Consider the following 17168-nt stretch of genomic DNA (forward strand, 5'->3'; position numbering starts at 1 on the left):
CCCTGGATGGATCAACAACTTGGGAGTTCATGGGCATGCTGGAGAGCAACAGAGCTACAAACCTCCCCCCACCAAACCTCCGTTAGACGCATCTATTGACGCTGCCTCGGTTTTCTTGTCGACACATTTGCATTGTTATGTACCAATGCACCCCAATTCTCACCTTCCCGTGGGAGGCAGAAGGGAAAACGCAACACACCCGTCAGTACGGGGAAAACTGCCACAAAAGAGGAAGAAAGAGAGAAGTTAAAAATATGAAGCAAACGCTCGTTTCAGATGGCAAAGACGGCATGATGCGGGGACTATGCATATGACAAAAACGTGGCGGTATGGTTTGCCATATAAAGCATCGAATGGAGCACTGTTGGGTCGCTCTGCTCGGTGTTGTTGTGGGGTCTCTCTCTTTCATTCTCATGTGTGTCCCTTACTCTACGAACGGTAGGAATCAATAGAGCGAGCCCCTGGGGAATTAGAAAGATGATCGTTTTATTACTATTTCATTGTGTTTTTCCCGAACCATCATCATCATCATCATGAGCGAAGGGATTGGCACACATAGAACAGGAACTAGAAACAGTGGCAACCAAAGCGGCAACAAGTTCGCAAACAAACAAACAAACTAACAAAAAAAAAAAAAAGAACAAACTGAAAGCAAACGCATACATTTACCAGTTGATGGTTTACATTCCGTGATTGGCCATTGTTGGTCAGGGTCAGGCGCCGATGTGTGCGACGTTTCGTTGCGACCATAATTTATGAGAGGTTTTTTTTTGTGTGCGTGTGTGTATTTCTTCTTTTGGTATGTTTATTTTTTGTTGTGCACAATGTTTCAGCACAATGTTCAACTCGATTGATTTACGAGTTAGCTCTTTTTATGGTGATGGTATATGGTTGTGTTTCTCCTTTTTTTCTGCTGTCATGCAGATAATAACCCAAACATGCGTCAGGTTTATTTACTGTCGTTTTGCTGTCGATTTGTGTTTTAAACGAGGGCGATTAACCATTGCCAAAAACAAAGGTTTCTGAATATTGCTATCGACATGCACACATTGAGCATTATGTGCTGAATGAAATACTTAAATTCAAATAATATTTCCCAGTCCGCAATGTGTTGTAGTTTACTCAACTTTTCCCTACCTTTCTCACGTTTTTACCTTCCACTATACACTGTGTTTGATTGCTCGTATCATCTTTGCAAACATTGTCATTGAACATTCCATCCACCTGCATAAAACGACAACTTGCCCAGGGCACGTGAATCCAGCCAGACCCCAGACCAAAAGTACCACACAATACGCCGGTCATTCGAGTTCATCATCATCATCACACACGTGGCAAACGATGCAATTTCAATCATTGCACTTTTCATCATTGCACATTTCGTCTTTCATACCGTTATGAGTTGTCTTTTGCAGCCGATGCCACTCGAGGTGCACCTTCAACACAGAAACAGAAATTGGTTGCTTTTGTTAGCTTAACTCATTCTGGAAACGGGCTGGATTGTGTGCATGAAGCGCACATACAAACACACACACGCTGAGCTTGGTTTAATTTTGTAAGCATTTCATTTCCAACATGAAAAGAACCACTCAACCCAATCACCGCTAGCAAACATTCGTTTGACGAAGGTGAGCCGATGGTCCGATGCTTAAGTGGCACTGATTAGAGCTGAGCTGAGGCGACTGGGCAGTAGTTTTGCTACGTCGTCGTGCCTTCGTCGTGGCAACTATACTACGTTCGCTGTGTCTGTCCGTCCGTCCAAGGGAGGATGTTAAAGTGGCCCCGGGCCCACCCACCCGCCTGGTGCGTCAGTGATCGAGTGACCTCAGAGCATTTGTTTTCCAATTCCAACGTGCCTTTTGTTTCCTGCCAGCATCCAATTCTTTGGATTCACAGTGATAGGTTTATTTTTAACTCGTTCCGAACCCATGTAACCCCCGCGGGCCGGTGGTTGCACAATTGTGATCACGATTTCCCCCGAAACTAGAACCTGTCCCATAAGCGATCAGGAGTAATTTATTGTTACGACAGCGTTCTCCCTCGATCGAACGCAGCCGTGACGTGACAGTTGAAATTGGTTTCGATAGTTCTTTGATTGCAAACCAGCCAGCCCGGTGCATCATGGTTGCATAATTCAATCAGGGACTGTTGTTGTTATATAGCTCGTTTAATGGATTAATTTAAGCGGCAAAAACATTACCACACTACTGTGCCGATGCACCGTCCTAATTGTGTAGAGCCTAATTAGGACATTTTACAAGAGCAACGTTCGTGACAGCGTAGGAGATAAGGAAAAACGGTTATTTTATAGCCGTTGCCACTAAATGCTGGCTCTAATTCACCTATTTTTGTGTTTAAGGCACCTATTTGTGCGTCTAAAGCATCATTTTTTGACAGTGCGCAACATTTATTGTCTCTAATAATCAATTTTTGACTGTAAGCCAATCGCTTTATTTTAAAAAAAATATAATTTCATTGAACCATTAAAAATAATTTAAAATATAATCGCTTTTATAATGATGATGAGTTCCACCACCTACCTCGACAATCGATTGAGATGAACGCTATTTATCACTAGGATATTAAATTTACAAGTTTGAAGATTATAACCTACCAACTTCATAGACGGCACTGCAGTTAATCGGCAAAATTATGCAACAGACCTGGGCGTTCTTCTAGACTCGAGTATGAATTTTAAACAGCATATCGATGACGTTGCAGCTAGAGGAAATCAACTACTTGGCGTGGCTATTCGGACAACTAACAAAATCCGCAACCTTATGTGCATTAAGGTGGTCTACAACAGTATCGGTTCTGGAATATTCGTGCGTAGTCTGGAGCCCGCCTACTGCTTCTTCAATTGCTCGACTTGAGGCGATTCAACGAAAGCTCACGCGAAGTGCCCTACGCCTACTCCCCTGGATGGAACACAATAATCTTCCTCCGTATGCTGCGCGGTGTCGTCTTCTGGGCCTTGAGCCTCTCTCGATTAGGAGACGCAATGCACAGTGCTCTTTTATCACTGGTTTGCTAAATGACTGTCATCGCTTTTGTTGCATCGCATCGATATCTAGGCACCATCCCGACTACTTAGGTCTAGAGAGACTCTACGGGTCGTTCCAGCGCTGGCCGTTCAGACCCTATGTTCCGCATGTCGGCTGTATTCAACGCTGTTTCGGATTGCTTCGACTTTAACATCTCAACTCAAGGCTTCAACGAACGTCTCCGGCTTCTGCCGTGGCCACCATGAACTGTGAGCATAATCTTAATTTTGCTATGTATTTTGTTTGTAACTCATTTTAATTAGGCCATATGATCCGTTGAAGATTAACTAACAAATAATAATAATAAGATATTCAGCAAAATCAGAGAGCTACAGTAGCATCCATAATTGGTGGAAACGGTTTACAGCCACTTGAGGTCTGTCCATCTCAAAACCCAACACATGAGCCCATAACGATCTGATCCTCGCGCGCGTGTCTCAATAGATTGTCGCCTCTTTCTTATTATCTTTTTCTATATATTCTTAATACTTTACAAAACAAACAAAAAATAATAAGAAAATCTAATCATCATCACTCTCACAAGTAATGACAGTGCAGTGTATCTAACAAAACGTAATACAACAGTTATCTTACATTACATTACTATGATACATCTGTTAATTAACTATACCTAGACTTAATATATGTCGCGCAAAACCTTTTAAAGTTGTATAGTGACCGTTGGTTAACCACATTACGGGGCATGCTATCGTAGATTTGGAGCACTTTAAATAACAAACAATTTCCCGCATTAGACGATAACATTCTAGCCTGGACTCCTGTTCTCTGCTGTTCCATGTGCATGTATATCGTTACCCCGGATCATCCTTTCCCCCAAGTACACGGTTACATGTCCATTTAGTGTTTTGTAGATGAACATCATGGTTAGGTAGATTACCAGAAGATTATGCCAAATTTGAAGTTTTAATGGAGTGAAAAAAGTTAGCATATATTTACAGGTTTAAACAATGACTGTAGAATCTATTAAATTTCAAATCAACAATCAAATCGCACTGGTTTTGTAGTGTTTTTGTGATCTCAAATTATAGTTGTCATACATCTGCTCAACCATGCTCTGTAATGGGATGGGATCCGAAGCCCCATTGAGGGATAATACAGGCTCTCCCATCCAACTCCTATTCCGACACGTCCTCGTCGTGCAGAGTGGTAACATGTGTCACCACATATCCAAGCTTGGGTACACGGGCTTGACCCAACCCCTTGGGCGGATGGTGGCACATGGCGAACCAGGAGGGGGGTGGGTATCCCGGGAAACTGGGTGCCTGAACGTCGGGGGGGGCAACCAGACGCTAAACAAAACGGTCACGTGGGCGCGGGGCCAGTCACCCAGTCCCATGAATTAACGACTACGGAAAGCCACAGAATTGAGGCAGGCCAAGACCGCAAAGCGGTTGTAGCGCCGGATAAGTAAGTAAGTACATCTGCTCAAATATCTGGTAAATTTATCATGATTCCTACAATAGTCAAAAATTGTTCACTTAGAGACAAAAATAGGTGCGTTGGAGTCCAAAATTGATGTGCACTGTCAACATTTTTATTTTCTACTTTTCGTAGACGAAACTCAAGTTATAGTATAGTGGGTGCTTGCAGTTGATGGTAGTCTTCGTATTGTTTTACATACATATCTCACCCAAATATTGCGTCTTAGCTTATTTACACTTGTCCATGATTACAGTCTGAGCACATCAAGTTCAAGGGGATACAGTAGGGTAACTATTACCACCCCGTCAAAAGAACCCATTTGCCGTTCGCACACTGACAATCGCTGCAGAGGGCATCATAAACCGTCCATATAACGCTACACACGGGGCGGGACGTGGAGGGGCTATCATTAGATGTGTACCTCTTTATTTCTGTGAGTTGAAATCGTTTTAATGTTCTACACCCTTCCCTTTGAGCTTCCAAATTGAATCACAGTGCGCGAAAATAGACCCGCTCGCGTGCGTGATGATATCCGACCGAATCTGACCCATCGTTCATCATTCACACACGCAGGCAGTGTGGTGTGTATGGCGCTGCGCTTGTCTTTACATTGTCGTGCGTATAAAAATTCCAAACTAAACATTCCATATGCGTGTCACGCTCACGGTGGGAGGTCATCCGCCGTACAATTACCGCTCACTTAGTGTGGCATGCAAACGGCCGCGCTGTGGTTGATATTACGTGCTTCTCCAAATCGCCGATCAGGCCGATCATGTCAGGAAGTGATGAAAACTTGAGCCTTCTTGTTCCGCCATGCAATGGAAGCGTACATACCTCTTCCCCCCCCCCCCCCCCCGCTCCCTGCAAAACGACCCCCTGCAACTGCCGAAAATGCGCGCCAAACCCGTATTTTATGTCTCAAAAGCAAAACCATGTGTTTGTGGCAAATTATTGTCTATGTTCGCGCAAAGGAAGAGTCATCGGCCAACCGTCCCTGTGCCTCTCTGACTCTCCCGTCCCAGCATCTCTTGAACAAGGTCAGCCCGGGCTGCTGAGAGTGGGCCAACAACCACTAAAACTCGCGAAATGCATAACCGCACCCATCGTCGGCCCCCTTCAGTTAGGTAGCCGCGCACCATATCGCCCGGTTAATGGTGGATGCCGGTCCACCACTTTGCACGGCATTTCACACCGTCATAATCATCATCTTCGTCGTGAGCATTGCTGTCAGTTTTCTAGCTCAACTGCCTCCCCCGTTGTTCACCCTTCCTTTTCGCCTGCCACGACTATATAGTCGTAAAATGTTCCCATCCCCCGCTTGCCGATCACTTCACTGCACTGTCCGAGCGTGGTGTAACGAGCGTTATAGTTTATTTCCACCATTACTCGCCCTTGCCAACAACAAAAAAAAAACCAAACACAGAGAAGGGCCCTCTTTGCACATCGGTAAAGATAGATCTATTCGGGTCGGGTTGGTTGGGCATTCTTGAACTTTGGTGAAATATGACTGACCGCGCGATGGTGGATAGACTGAAAGGCAAAAACCGGAAGTCGAATGCATACGCTTTTGAGCGGCCAGATGACGCAGTGAGCGGTCGTGTTGGTTGATGCGTTCGAAGATCGGCATTTTGGGACGATGAGCAATATCAAACCACCTACAGCATATCAAACGTTGGATAGAGATCGTTCTTTCCGTTTTACTTCAACTCGTAAGTCATCGATAATTCGGCGCTCAGTTTTCGATGTTTACAAGCTGAGGATGTCTTTATTCGACCAATTTTAACTCAATACGATCGTACGATCGAGTATGGTTTCCTACTCAGAAAGGAATGTTACAAATACATCATATCCGTTGAATAAGGAACACTACTCTACCAAACGCAACTACTTCCCGCCATTTGGCCATCATCGTAAGGGCAAGGGCAGAAGAAAACGTCGACGACAAGACGACAACGCCGAGGCCGTTAGCGGCGATCTCCAACGCTAGATACTGCCGCGTATTGTAACTATTAATAGTCAACGTTCGATTCGGACCGCCCGACAGGCAGCTAGTGGATCAGAACGCACCTCGCTCTTGACCGGAGCTGCCAGCATGTCCCCCGAAGAGGTAGCTGTTACGCCATGTTACGCAGACACTCATATCGATCATACTCGTCGGCCGGCCGCGGCCACTCATGGGGAGGGCGAGGTGGGCAGGATATGAAGATGTTTTTGGGGGCAGATCGACACTGCACGGTTGCTGCTTGCAGCTGCGCCATTAACCACCATCGCAACCGCCTATCGGGTCACACCGGGTCCGTGCACATGAAAATACAAACTGTCGTGACATTTTCCGTAGGTGGCCAAGGTCGATCCCGTCTCGAGATGGCGATGGCAGGCTAATCTTCCGCTTCGCGCGCGCCTGGAGGTTGCCAAACAGGATGGCAGGATGGAAATATGCATTTCATTTGCACCTTTCGCTGCATCATCGTCACCTCGCGTAACGGCACACGGTCTGGTGTGGAAGTGTCCACTCGGCTTGTGCGCGGGTAAGTCGATTACTCCCTCCTCCTCCCCATGGGTGGGTCAACGGTTTGGTGGTACTCAAAAATGGACCAGCAGCTCACAACCGACGCAGCCTGTCGGTCCAATTGAGGGTTGACGTCAGTTGCCGGTCGACGACGACGACAGCGTGTAATGTTTTTGTGTGCGTTCCCGTATGTGCGACGTCCGGTCCCGGCCGAATGCTGCTGCGTCGGTTGTTAAATGAGGAATTTCAGCCCGCGGTCTTTTGTTTTTGCTTTCTTTTTCCCGCGCTAGAACCTCGCGTGCGTACTTTGTATTCGCAATCATCCCACAGCGGCTGAGCGGAAGGTTTGTTGTTCGTGTAGTATGGCCGTTACCGTAACCCCGGTCTCGTGTCACTTGTCTCCAATTAACCTTTTTTCCCCCCGGTGCTTCACCGCTGTCCATCCACACGCCACAACTGCGCATCGTCTCGGCACAGCAGTGATGATCGATTGAATAATGTCTGTTTGGGGGGTTATGACGCATCATCCCCCTGACGTTCGTGGTGCTTTGTTCCGTGTTAGGGCTGAGAAATCGAATGCGATAAAACACATTCGCGGGATTTGACAGCCAGGTGTGTAGATTTTACCCAGGGAAAAAGGGTCCAAAACGCCCGTATGAAATTCAAGCGACACTAACAGCAACACAAAAATGCCCTTTTTCCGCCGCGAGCTAAGCTCAGGGTCGCTGGTCGTCATTTACGCTTTGTTCGCTGCTAACTGACCCATTTCTCGCACCTTATGAATAAGGATGAAATGGATCAACCCTTTTTACACAAGATTTCGTTACAACAAAGACTCTCACTTACCCCAATCTCCTGTTCAGCCGTGAGGCGGTGTGAAGGTAAATGGTGTGTATTGCGCGACAATGCAACAAAGCTATCATAAATTATTCAGATAACGTAGCATGTAAAGTGAAACGAATTCATCTCTCAAAACAGGGAACTGCTTTAGTTGCAAAACAGCTTGTAAACTTTATTCGACAACTTTGCAAACATGGAATGTGCTAACCTTCTATCATGTTATATAGAGCCATAACTTCTTTACTGGAACATACAAACACTTATGTAATGTAGCGATTTCAAACAACCGACCAACCCATGCTTGCGTATGGTCTAACGGCTCTAAAAAGCATCAGGTGCGTTTTCGTTGTCCCCTTAGCATCTTATCAGCCTTTGTGCGATGGGTAATTTGTGTTGAACTGTGCAAACATTGACTATTTTTATTTTTTGGCTGACGAAGAAGGACGGCCACCTAACAACGGACGTAGATGGAGATAAAAAAGCTCCCTTAAATACGTGCAATCTACCGAACGGCATGTCAAATAAAAGATTCACCTTCCCTAAAGGGTGTCATTGGCCTTCGTGGTGGTGCGTTTCATTCTGTTCGTAGACATCGGCCAAATAGAGGTCAGTTTAATATGTAATGATAGAGTCTGGAGTTTATTATCGGTTAGGCTTAGGGTTTATCATAGGTCTGAAGCGCGTATAAGAATCCGCCCATTAACGATCGATCAATCAACAGTAACTCTTTTTTGCTTAATCCTATTTGTGAAGAGATTTGAAGAATATAAAAAAAATCTTTTGACCACACATCTTCATGAATATCGCTGTTATGGAATATATTCTAGTAACACTATAAACATTGCTTAAACACGACATCATTGGCTACCAGTTGACATTTATTTACAATGAAATCTGGATAAGAGAACCTAACGCTACAAGGGATACAATTATTGAGTTTAGAGGTAGAGTGGGAACGAGATTCCGATTGCTTATATTAAACACCAGGATTATTAGACACCAGGACCAGGCGCATACACAATTTTAAGCGTTTCGCTATGACCGTCTGTTTTGGTTACAGAAAAAAAATTGAAAAGTTAGCAATTTTCGAAAAATGTAGAGACTCATTCATTATTTGGGAAACCCTTTCCTATATAATTTGTATGAAAAGTTAAATAATTTGTTCCAGGATCAGGACATGTGCTGATATAAATGCTAATGCGTAGCTGAAAAACTGAAAAATGTCCTCATAATACTAATATTTGGGAAGATATTTGTGTATAGTTTTACTATTTCTTGGTCAAGATTATTGATCGACGATGATTTTCTCAGATTATTGAGGTTGATTATTTATTTTCTGTAATATTTTTCGAAATTTACAAACTCCACTATTTTGTACACATAATAAGCCAGTTTCATTAGAAGAATTGAACATTAGTTTGGAGTAAACAATGCCGGATTTAGGGTAGAATCGAAGGGGCCCCTAGCGGTCGCTCAGGCCGCCAACCGATGGTCAATATTCTTGAGCACGAATTAAGATTTCAATAAATCAATCGGCATCATATCTACAACACGATTGGGCGATCGCGTGGTATAGTCGTCAACTCGAACGACTCAATAACAAGCACGTAATGGGTTCAAGCCCGGAATGGACCATCCCCCCGTAGTAAGGATTGACTATCCGGATACGTGGTATTAAATAAAGCCTTGAAAGCTGTATGTATAGGTCGGCTTGTCCGTGTAGGACGTTTACGCCAAATAGAAGAATCTACAACACGCTTGTAGCCGTCCAAAACTCCCCCAAGGGACATAAACTGATAGATCATATGATGATCAAATCTTAGTATAGAAATGCAAGAAACACTTGTCAATATACCATATACTTATGCACAATTACATATACGGCAATAGTTTCTTATTCAACGATTCTTAGTTTCGAAACTCCCGAAACTATTAAGGGGCGTTTCGGCGGTACAGTCGTAAACTTGCACGACTTAACAACATGCCCATCGCGGATTCAAGCCTAGAATAGATCATCCTCGCGTAGCATGAACTGGATAAAAAAATTCGACTGCATGGAACATGGTCACACATCAGCAGCAAAAAATGTATGAGAAACACACATGAATTTGCTTGTTATACGATATTTTTCTCGTTATTAGAGGTATTTATTGAGAATTTAGATTTGTTCGTTACGCGAAAAAGGCATAAGAAAGGGTACTCGTTTTGACGCGTTTCTCTGAATTTAATATTTTGCACGCCAACAGTGCTCTATTTACTCAAATGTAGTTCTTAAAATTTTACAGATTTAAGACAAATTTAAGCTAAAATAATTGTTTTTAGATCTAAATTGCATAAAAAAGCCTTTTTTAAAGTGATTTTTAGCTTAAAAATTTTCAATTCTATCTGATCTAGAATTTACCGTATTTGAAAGAAAATGTGTCACCGTGTAATTACATTTGTCGATAAATTTGCTACAACTACAGCACCGACAGCCAACAAAAACCCTGCAAAAGTATGGCATGCAACATGCAATTTACGTTTGAATAACTCAGCAGATCGTACAATCGATAAGCTAAACTAGCATGGACGCATGGTAGCTACACCGCTTGCCCGACATATTGGTCAGCCTACAAGCGACATTTTCTATGGCCATAACATGGCATCATGCCTACGTGCGTGTGGGATGCGTCACTGTGTGCGGGAAAGCATGAGCTAGCGGCGGAACCGAACAAATCAACAAACCTACGGGAAAAATTGACAAACAAAATTGTAACAAAAGAAAACACAACTGTTTTGCAATGTGCCAAACTGATCATTATTAGTTGATTATATTTTGCATTCATAATTGGTACTTCATGTACGTCCACTACCATGCTAAAAACGCGCGCGCGACACTAAGAGTCGCACCCGTTACTTCCGCTTGCCGTTGCCATCCAGCATGCCCGCACTGCTGATCCGCTTGCGCATGTGCTTCGGAAGTACCCGGATGACGGACGAATCGATCTGTACCGGCATCGTGCGCTGCCGTGCAATCAGCAACAGACTCTGCACGTCCAGCGGTGCAAAGGACGTCCTGAGGCTGGTGGCGGTTCTGGGCGCGGACACGGGATGCTGCTCCCGTCCAGTCACAGTCCCGGCGGGGCCACTTTTCGGTTCTGCAAGAAAGAGATAGCGCACGGAAGGGGAGGAACGAGCGGGAAAGAAAACCGAAAAGAAAGGGGGAGAGGAAAAGCAGAGAGAAAAAACGCTCAGATATCACACGGATGATGGCACCGGGCCGCGATAGAAGCAATATTTGCAGTAGTGTGTTGCTGGTGGTAGTACTAGTAGTGGTAGTAGTAGCAGTAGTAGTAGAAGTAAATGCAGTAAATTGGATGCATTACATGAATGCTCCCACAGTGCTTGTTGTTATCTAGGAACAGAACTTTAAACTCCTACTAACTTGATCGTGATGAGTTTAGTGCGCCATCCTTCGGTTCCGGCTCGTCACTCGACCCTTGGGTAGCATCCGCTTTGGGTGGCTTTTCGTCTGACGAGCTCCGACTTTCACTAGCACCGGATTCACTAGCAGGTGCCGAGTCCTTCTTCGCAGTGGCCACGCTGCTGGTTAGCGATGGTTTTCGATCGGTGGACACGTTTGACGACTTGCCGGAGTCGTCTTCCGGCGTTGAGTTGCGCTGCATGGCCACACCGCGGGTTAGTGTCATACGCCGTGCCACCGTGTCGTACTCGTCAATGTTCAAGCTGTACATTGGCCGACGCCCGGTCGCACCCAACGGTTGTTGATGGCTTGCCGTTGCTGAATCACTTTCCTCTCCAGCGTCCCCTTCCGCTGGGTCCGGACCGTCTGGGCGTCGCTGGTCCAGCTTGATCTGGATAACGCTGGCGGCATACTCTTCGCCACTTTCTGCCGACTGGTCCTCGGTGCAGGTACGCATCGTGCTATGGTAGTCGCGCAGTAGCTTCTTCTTGTGCGTACGGTACGAGCGCTGAATCTTGGTGGCCGCCTCGGCCATCGCTTCGTCCTGCTTGTGTTGCTCTTCCCGCTCGATAAACTCATCCAACGATTGATCGATGGCGGCATTGCCGAACGACGCGTACGGTATGTTGGAGGACGTGTTCTGCGAGTGCTTCCGGAGGTAGCTACGGCGTCCCGCCTGCTGAATCGTAGCCTGCGAGGCGATGGTTGATTCCGTATCGGTAGAAGCGATCGTTTCCAGCGCCGTACGCACCTGGTTCTCGTCGACCGATTCAACGGACGAGCGTGTTCCATCCGGACAGTCGGAATCGGCCACCGAGACGGATGAGGCTAGAATCTTATTCTTTATATGCCCTACATAGTACCCATCAAACTGGTCCTCTTCCTCGACGTAGCTCGGATCCTCGGTCGACGGTCGACTGTCGGCCGGATCTTCATCCACTGCCGGATCGTACCGCTGCAATCCTGACATCTCGGTCATACATCGTCGCATGATCGGTCGCTTGGGGGTTGCATCATCCGCCTGCCCTTCGCCCAGCTGCTCACCCGCATCTCTGCTGTGCAGTTGCTCCTGAAATTGTTTCGATCGCATCGAAACCATCACCATTGGATTGAATTCATCCTTCTGTTCATCGGTTTCCAGTGACGTTCGCTCCTGTTCCATCGGTAGTGGATCGAGCGCTTTAGTTGCCCCATCACATGGCAGGGTCGTAGTGGGGGTGGCAGCTTCAGTGATGGGGGTTTCATCTAAAAAATCATCTGTAAACGTTCGCTTGGTGCGATCTTCGCTCGAAGTAGCAACAGGCTCTTCCTTTACCACAACGTCCTGATCGTCGTCTTCTTCGGTTTTTTGTGGCTCAATTTCCGCATTGGTGGCTGTTGTCGTATGGTCGTCCCCCATCGTACCACCATCAGCGGGATCCTGATTTTCGAGTTCGCTCTTTTTCAAACTGTAAAAAAGAGCCTCGGCCGAATCTTTGCTAAGTTGGCTAAGATCAACTTTCTTTATTTCTTCCCGCTCTTCTACCTGTTTCTCGGTACTATCCTCTTTTTCTAACGGACCTGTTTTAGAGGGTGTTATTTCACGCTTAACGCATGGTTCTTCAACGACTTCTTCAAGGCTCACTTCGCGCTTAGGTGTTTCTTCATTGGTTTGCTGTGAAGCAAGTGGAGTCTGGTCCAGTGCGTTTTTTGAATCAGCAACCGATTCGTGATCGCCAGATGATTCCTTAATTGCGGTAACAGCATCAGAATCATTTCCAGATCCAACTTCTCCAACATTATCACTCGATTGTGTTTCCACTGGTACATCAGCAGCTAATATAACAGCATCATTGAGATCAGCTTCAGATGCATCACGAACATTTTCTTCTACCTCTTTACTTGAGCTGCCTGAGACCTTATCTTGTACGATTGTGCTTTCAGTTTGTTGCAAATCGTTTTCATTTGACAGCAGTTTCTGCATTTCTTCTACTACAACACTTTCCAGAGTGGGAGTAACGTCTTTTGTTGGAACAGCGGTTGGTGCTTCAACTTCAGCTGGTTTTTCATTACTTTTGTCTTCATCATCGACTTTCATTTGCTCAGACTCTTGTTCCTGTTTTTCATCTTTGTTAACTCCACATTCTTCCGTATCTGTTACAGGACAATCCTTGGGTTCTTCTGAAACCACACCTTCAGTTACCTTTGCGGGAGCATTATTCATACCATCATCAAGTGGTTCAGCTTGTTCAGCAACCTTATCTTCGACAATCCCTTCACTGCTGGTAGCTTCTGGAATTACTGTGCCGCTTGCTGTAGCATCATCGCAAACTACATCTTCAAGAGAGCGATCCTTTGTTAGCAAATCATTTGCATCTGTAACATTATGTTCTTTATTTACCTCATGCTCATTTTCCTGGGTGTTGGCTGATTCATTCTTCTCTTCAATCTCGGGTTTTGCAATATCGGACTTGTCAATGCTTGACTCGGTAGCTTGCTGATCGTCGGTTACTTCTTGATCGATCACAGGATCAGTTGCTGGATCGGATAATTGGTTACCTTTCTCTTCGATGGAGTCTGTAACGATCATTTCTGCATTTGAAAGAGCATCATCTTTCGCTTCAACTGCATGCGTTTCATTTTCTTGCTTCGTTTCTTGATTTGCATCATTATTTACTGATTGTGCTGCATTACTTTCTTCTGGCTTATTTTCTGTTTCGCCTTTAGCATCCACCTCTGCTTCCTGTTGCTCATCACTTCCTTGCTTAGCATCATCATCAAACGATGTTTTCGATTCTGGCTGCACCTCAAGATCGTTCTTCTCCATAGTAAGTTCAGATAAATTCAAATTTAATGGAGTGTCTTGCTCATCTTTAACTGGTATTTCACTAACGATGCTTTGATCCTGCTCAGCTGGCTCAGCATCTTTAACGGCAGTTTCAATTTCTTCATCATCTTTACTACTTTCAGCTTCTAGCACATCTTCATTTGCTGTTGTTTCAATCGTTTTCAATTCAGTATTCGTAGTTGAGATTTTATCAGGCGAATCGACATTCTCTATGGCATTCTCAACATCAATTCCAACCAAATCAAGTGTTTTGGATGGCGTATCAGCCGTTTCTAGAGGTTCATCGTCTTCAAAACCCATTCTTGGTGCAATTTTTAAACCATCTTCTGTAGTCTGAGCAGAAGAATGTTCTTCGCTCTTTTCTATGCTGTCTGGTGTGGTTGGCGTATTTGGTTTCTGTTCGTTATTTGGTAAAGTAGAAATTGCCTCACTACTAGTTTGATTTTCAGACAATTTCGCTTGCTCATCCTTTTTCGTCAAATTGTCGGCTGTTTCGTCCACCAAGACATCTACAGTATCTTCTCCATCATTTGCTTTAGTTTGATCATCATCTTTATCCATCGCTACAGGTGAACTCGCACTTTCTTTTACTATTTCATCGTTTTCCTCAGGTTTTATCTCGTTGGTAACGAGTGTTTCATCTTGCTTTCCTGACTCATTATCTATCTTATCTTCTTTGTCGTTGTTCTCCTCACTGCCATCAAAATCGGCGGCTGCTTGCACCTCAGTTCCTTCTACTGGTATGGGTTTCGTTTCACTATCCAGTTCAGCTCCTTCTACTGCTGCAGGTCTCGCTTCACTATCAACTTGCTGCTCTTCCTGCCCAACCATCTGAATTTCTGTATTTTCATCATCATCCTTCGGTACTTCGTGCGCGTCCTGCGACGTTCCCTCATCACCAACGCTTTTCGGTTGCACTTCAACCTGCGGCCCCTCCGGAATGTCTTCTCCTTCTCCTGTAGTAACACTGGAAACCTTCGTTTCCTCTGGCACACCTCCTAACTCATTGCCCTGCTCGGTTTTATAATCTTCGGAGTGTTTTTCCAATAAATCGTCAACGTTCGCTTGCACAAAGCACGTTTCCATATCTTGCAAGGGCATCTCACCACTCGGCTCCAAGTTGTCAACGGTCGGCACACGAGGTCGCTCAGCAACTTCCGCAGTACTAGGAGCCGTTCCTATGTCGTCACCATTATCAACCAACTCATCGCCCGTTTCCTTTCCACCGGTGGTGCCGTCCGAATCGAGGATCTGTTCATCGTCCAGAATGCTCGAGACGGCATGTTCCGCCTCTACTGACTGTGCACTTACTACCCGGCCCGGGGAAGGGGTCGCCTCCGGAGGATTGTAGTGCACCTTCACAATCTCCTGCTCCACCACCGGTGCGGGAGCGCTCTCCTCCGACAGGGATTTCAACTTTTGCGGCTCACCCTCATCGCTAACCGACGGATTGCCGACCATCGTGGTCGGATTGTCCCGCTCCCTAGTGGTGGGTTTACGCGCGCGACGTCGTTTACGGCCACGCATTTTCGATTCACTTCCCCCACTGCCACTTTCGTCACCGTCGCCACCGTTACCGTCACTAAGCGAAGGGTCCTTTGTTAAGCCTAACTTTTCGCGGGTCTTTTCCTTGTAGTCTGCGTACACCTGATACGCATTGAACGTTGGGTAGCCATGGTCGAGATGACCATCGCGCTCACGGATCAAGTTTTCAAAGTACTCTGCCGCATGCACGTACAGATTTTCCGGATTTTCCTTAATCACACTCTTGGCCAGCCCTCGCATTAACTCCGGCAAACCGTCGGGAATTTTGGGTGCAGATATCGGCATCCTGGCTGGCTGGGTGGCTGGCTGGCGGACTGATGTTTGCACTTTGCGCTAACGAAATGGCGAGCCGTGTACAACGTTCCGTTTCGGCTCCTGACAACAGTCTAACTGTTCTGTCGGCATTAGCACCTAGCTTTACCACCTAAACCCCGTCACACCATCAATCGATAATGTGTTTGTGTGTGAATGGTATTGTGGCTTCTTATTTAACGAAGAATCAGTTTTCCTGTGTCCGCAAGGTTACGACCCGCAGTACAGATTAGTACTAATGGCGCACGGACTATACATAGCAGACAAGGCACAGCCACTTCCCAGACCGTTTTAAGGGTTAAACGTGGGTCGTCCTGGTAACTGCGATGGCACAAACAAAACAGCTGCGCAGGCACAATACTCTAGCGAGTGGCCAGGATAGAAAGAAAATCCTTCGTGTAGATGGAACAAGCAAACAATAATTTAAAAAAAAAAGAAAGAGAACTATTATTGAGAGGTCAACGCTCAAAACTCATTCTCAACAGCAGCAACAAAAACAGACATAAATTAATTTCGATTCAAGTTTAACCCCCTAGCGGCTGTGAATAAAGTTTCTCTCTCGATAATGAACTTGATGTTTTGGAATGTAAAATAAAAATATCAAATCTTTACATAATTAATTTGATAGTTTTATTGATTTGGGTAAAATTATGTCTTAGTTATTTCATGCCATTTCATGATTAGGGAACATCGCTTTCTACGCTGCAGAAAAGTAGCCAATATTCCAAATTTAATTTGCCACTTTCCTTTGGCGCATTGGTTTTCGGTTGCGTAGAAATAACATTGGCTAAAGATATTGACCTGGGCGCATTGCCAATGGTTGGCAAGGAATGTAACCGTGAAATGTAGAACTATCAAGTGCACGAAAGGAAAGGAAACAGCTAACAGGAATCATCAACAACTTAGAAAATTAAAAACACGTGCATGTTCGATGACTTTTTTGTTTTTATTCTTTTATGTTTGAATATTAGTGAAAATAATGAAACAATTTATTCATGTTTCCGTTTCACATGTTTAAATGATTATAATATAGCTTGTTGCCAGTTTTCCTACCAACATCCAGACGAATTAACAATCCTACGGAGAAAGAATTTCAAGGACACGCTACGCATGCAAACGCCAATCAAAAGTCATTGAACTGGAGGTAGATTCAAATTTTATGCGATCCAGCACGCCACACCTTAA

General features: G+C 45.1%; 1 protein-coding gene across 1 annotated transcript; it reads right to left on the bottom strand.

The window, feature by feature from the left end:
• Positions 1–6223: 6223 nt before the first annotated feature.
• On the bottom strand, positions 6224–16618 carry LOC4576986 (uncharacterized). Its single transcript, XM_061646467.1, has 2 exons — positions 11261–16618; positions 6224–10973 (listed from the first exon to the last, which is right to left on the bottom strand). The coding sequence occupies exons 1-2, from the start codon at positions 15954–15956 to the stop codon at positions 10729–10731; spliced, it is 4941 nt and encodes a 1646-aa protein (XP_061502451.1). The 5' UTR covers positions 15957–16618; the 3' UTR covers positions 6224–10728.
• Between the last annotated feature and the right edge of the window lie 550 nt (positions 16619–17168).

Source organism: Anopheles gambiae, chromosome 2 (assembly GCF_943734735.2).
Source record: "Anopheles gambiae chromosome 2, idAnoGambNW_F1_1, whole genome shotgun sequence".
Taxonomy (NCBI): domain Eukaryota; kingdom Metazoa; phylum Arthropoda; class Insecta; order Diptera; family Culicidae; genus Anopheles; species Anopheles gambiae.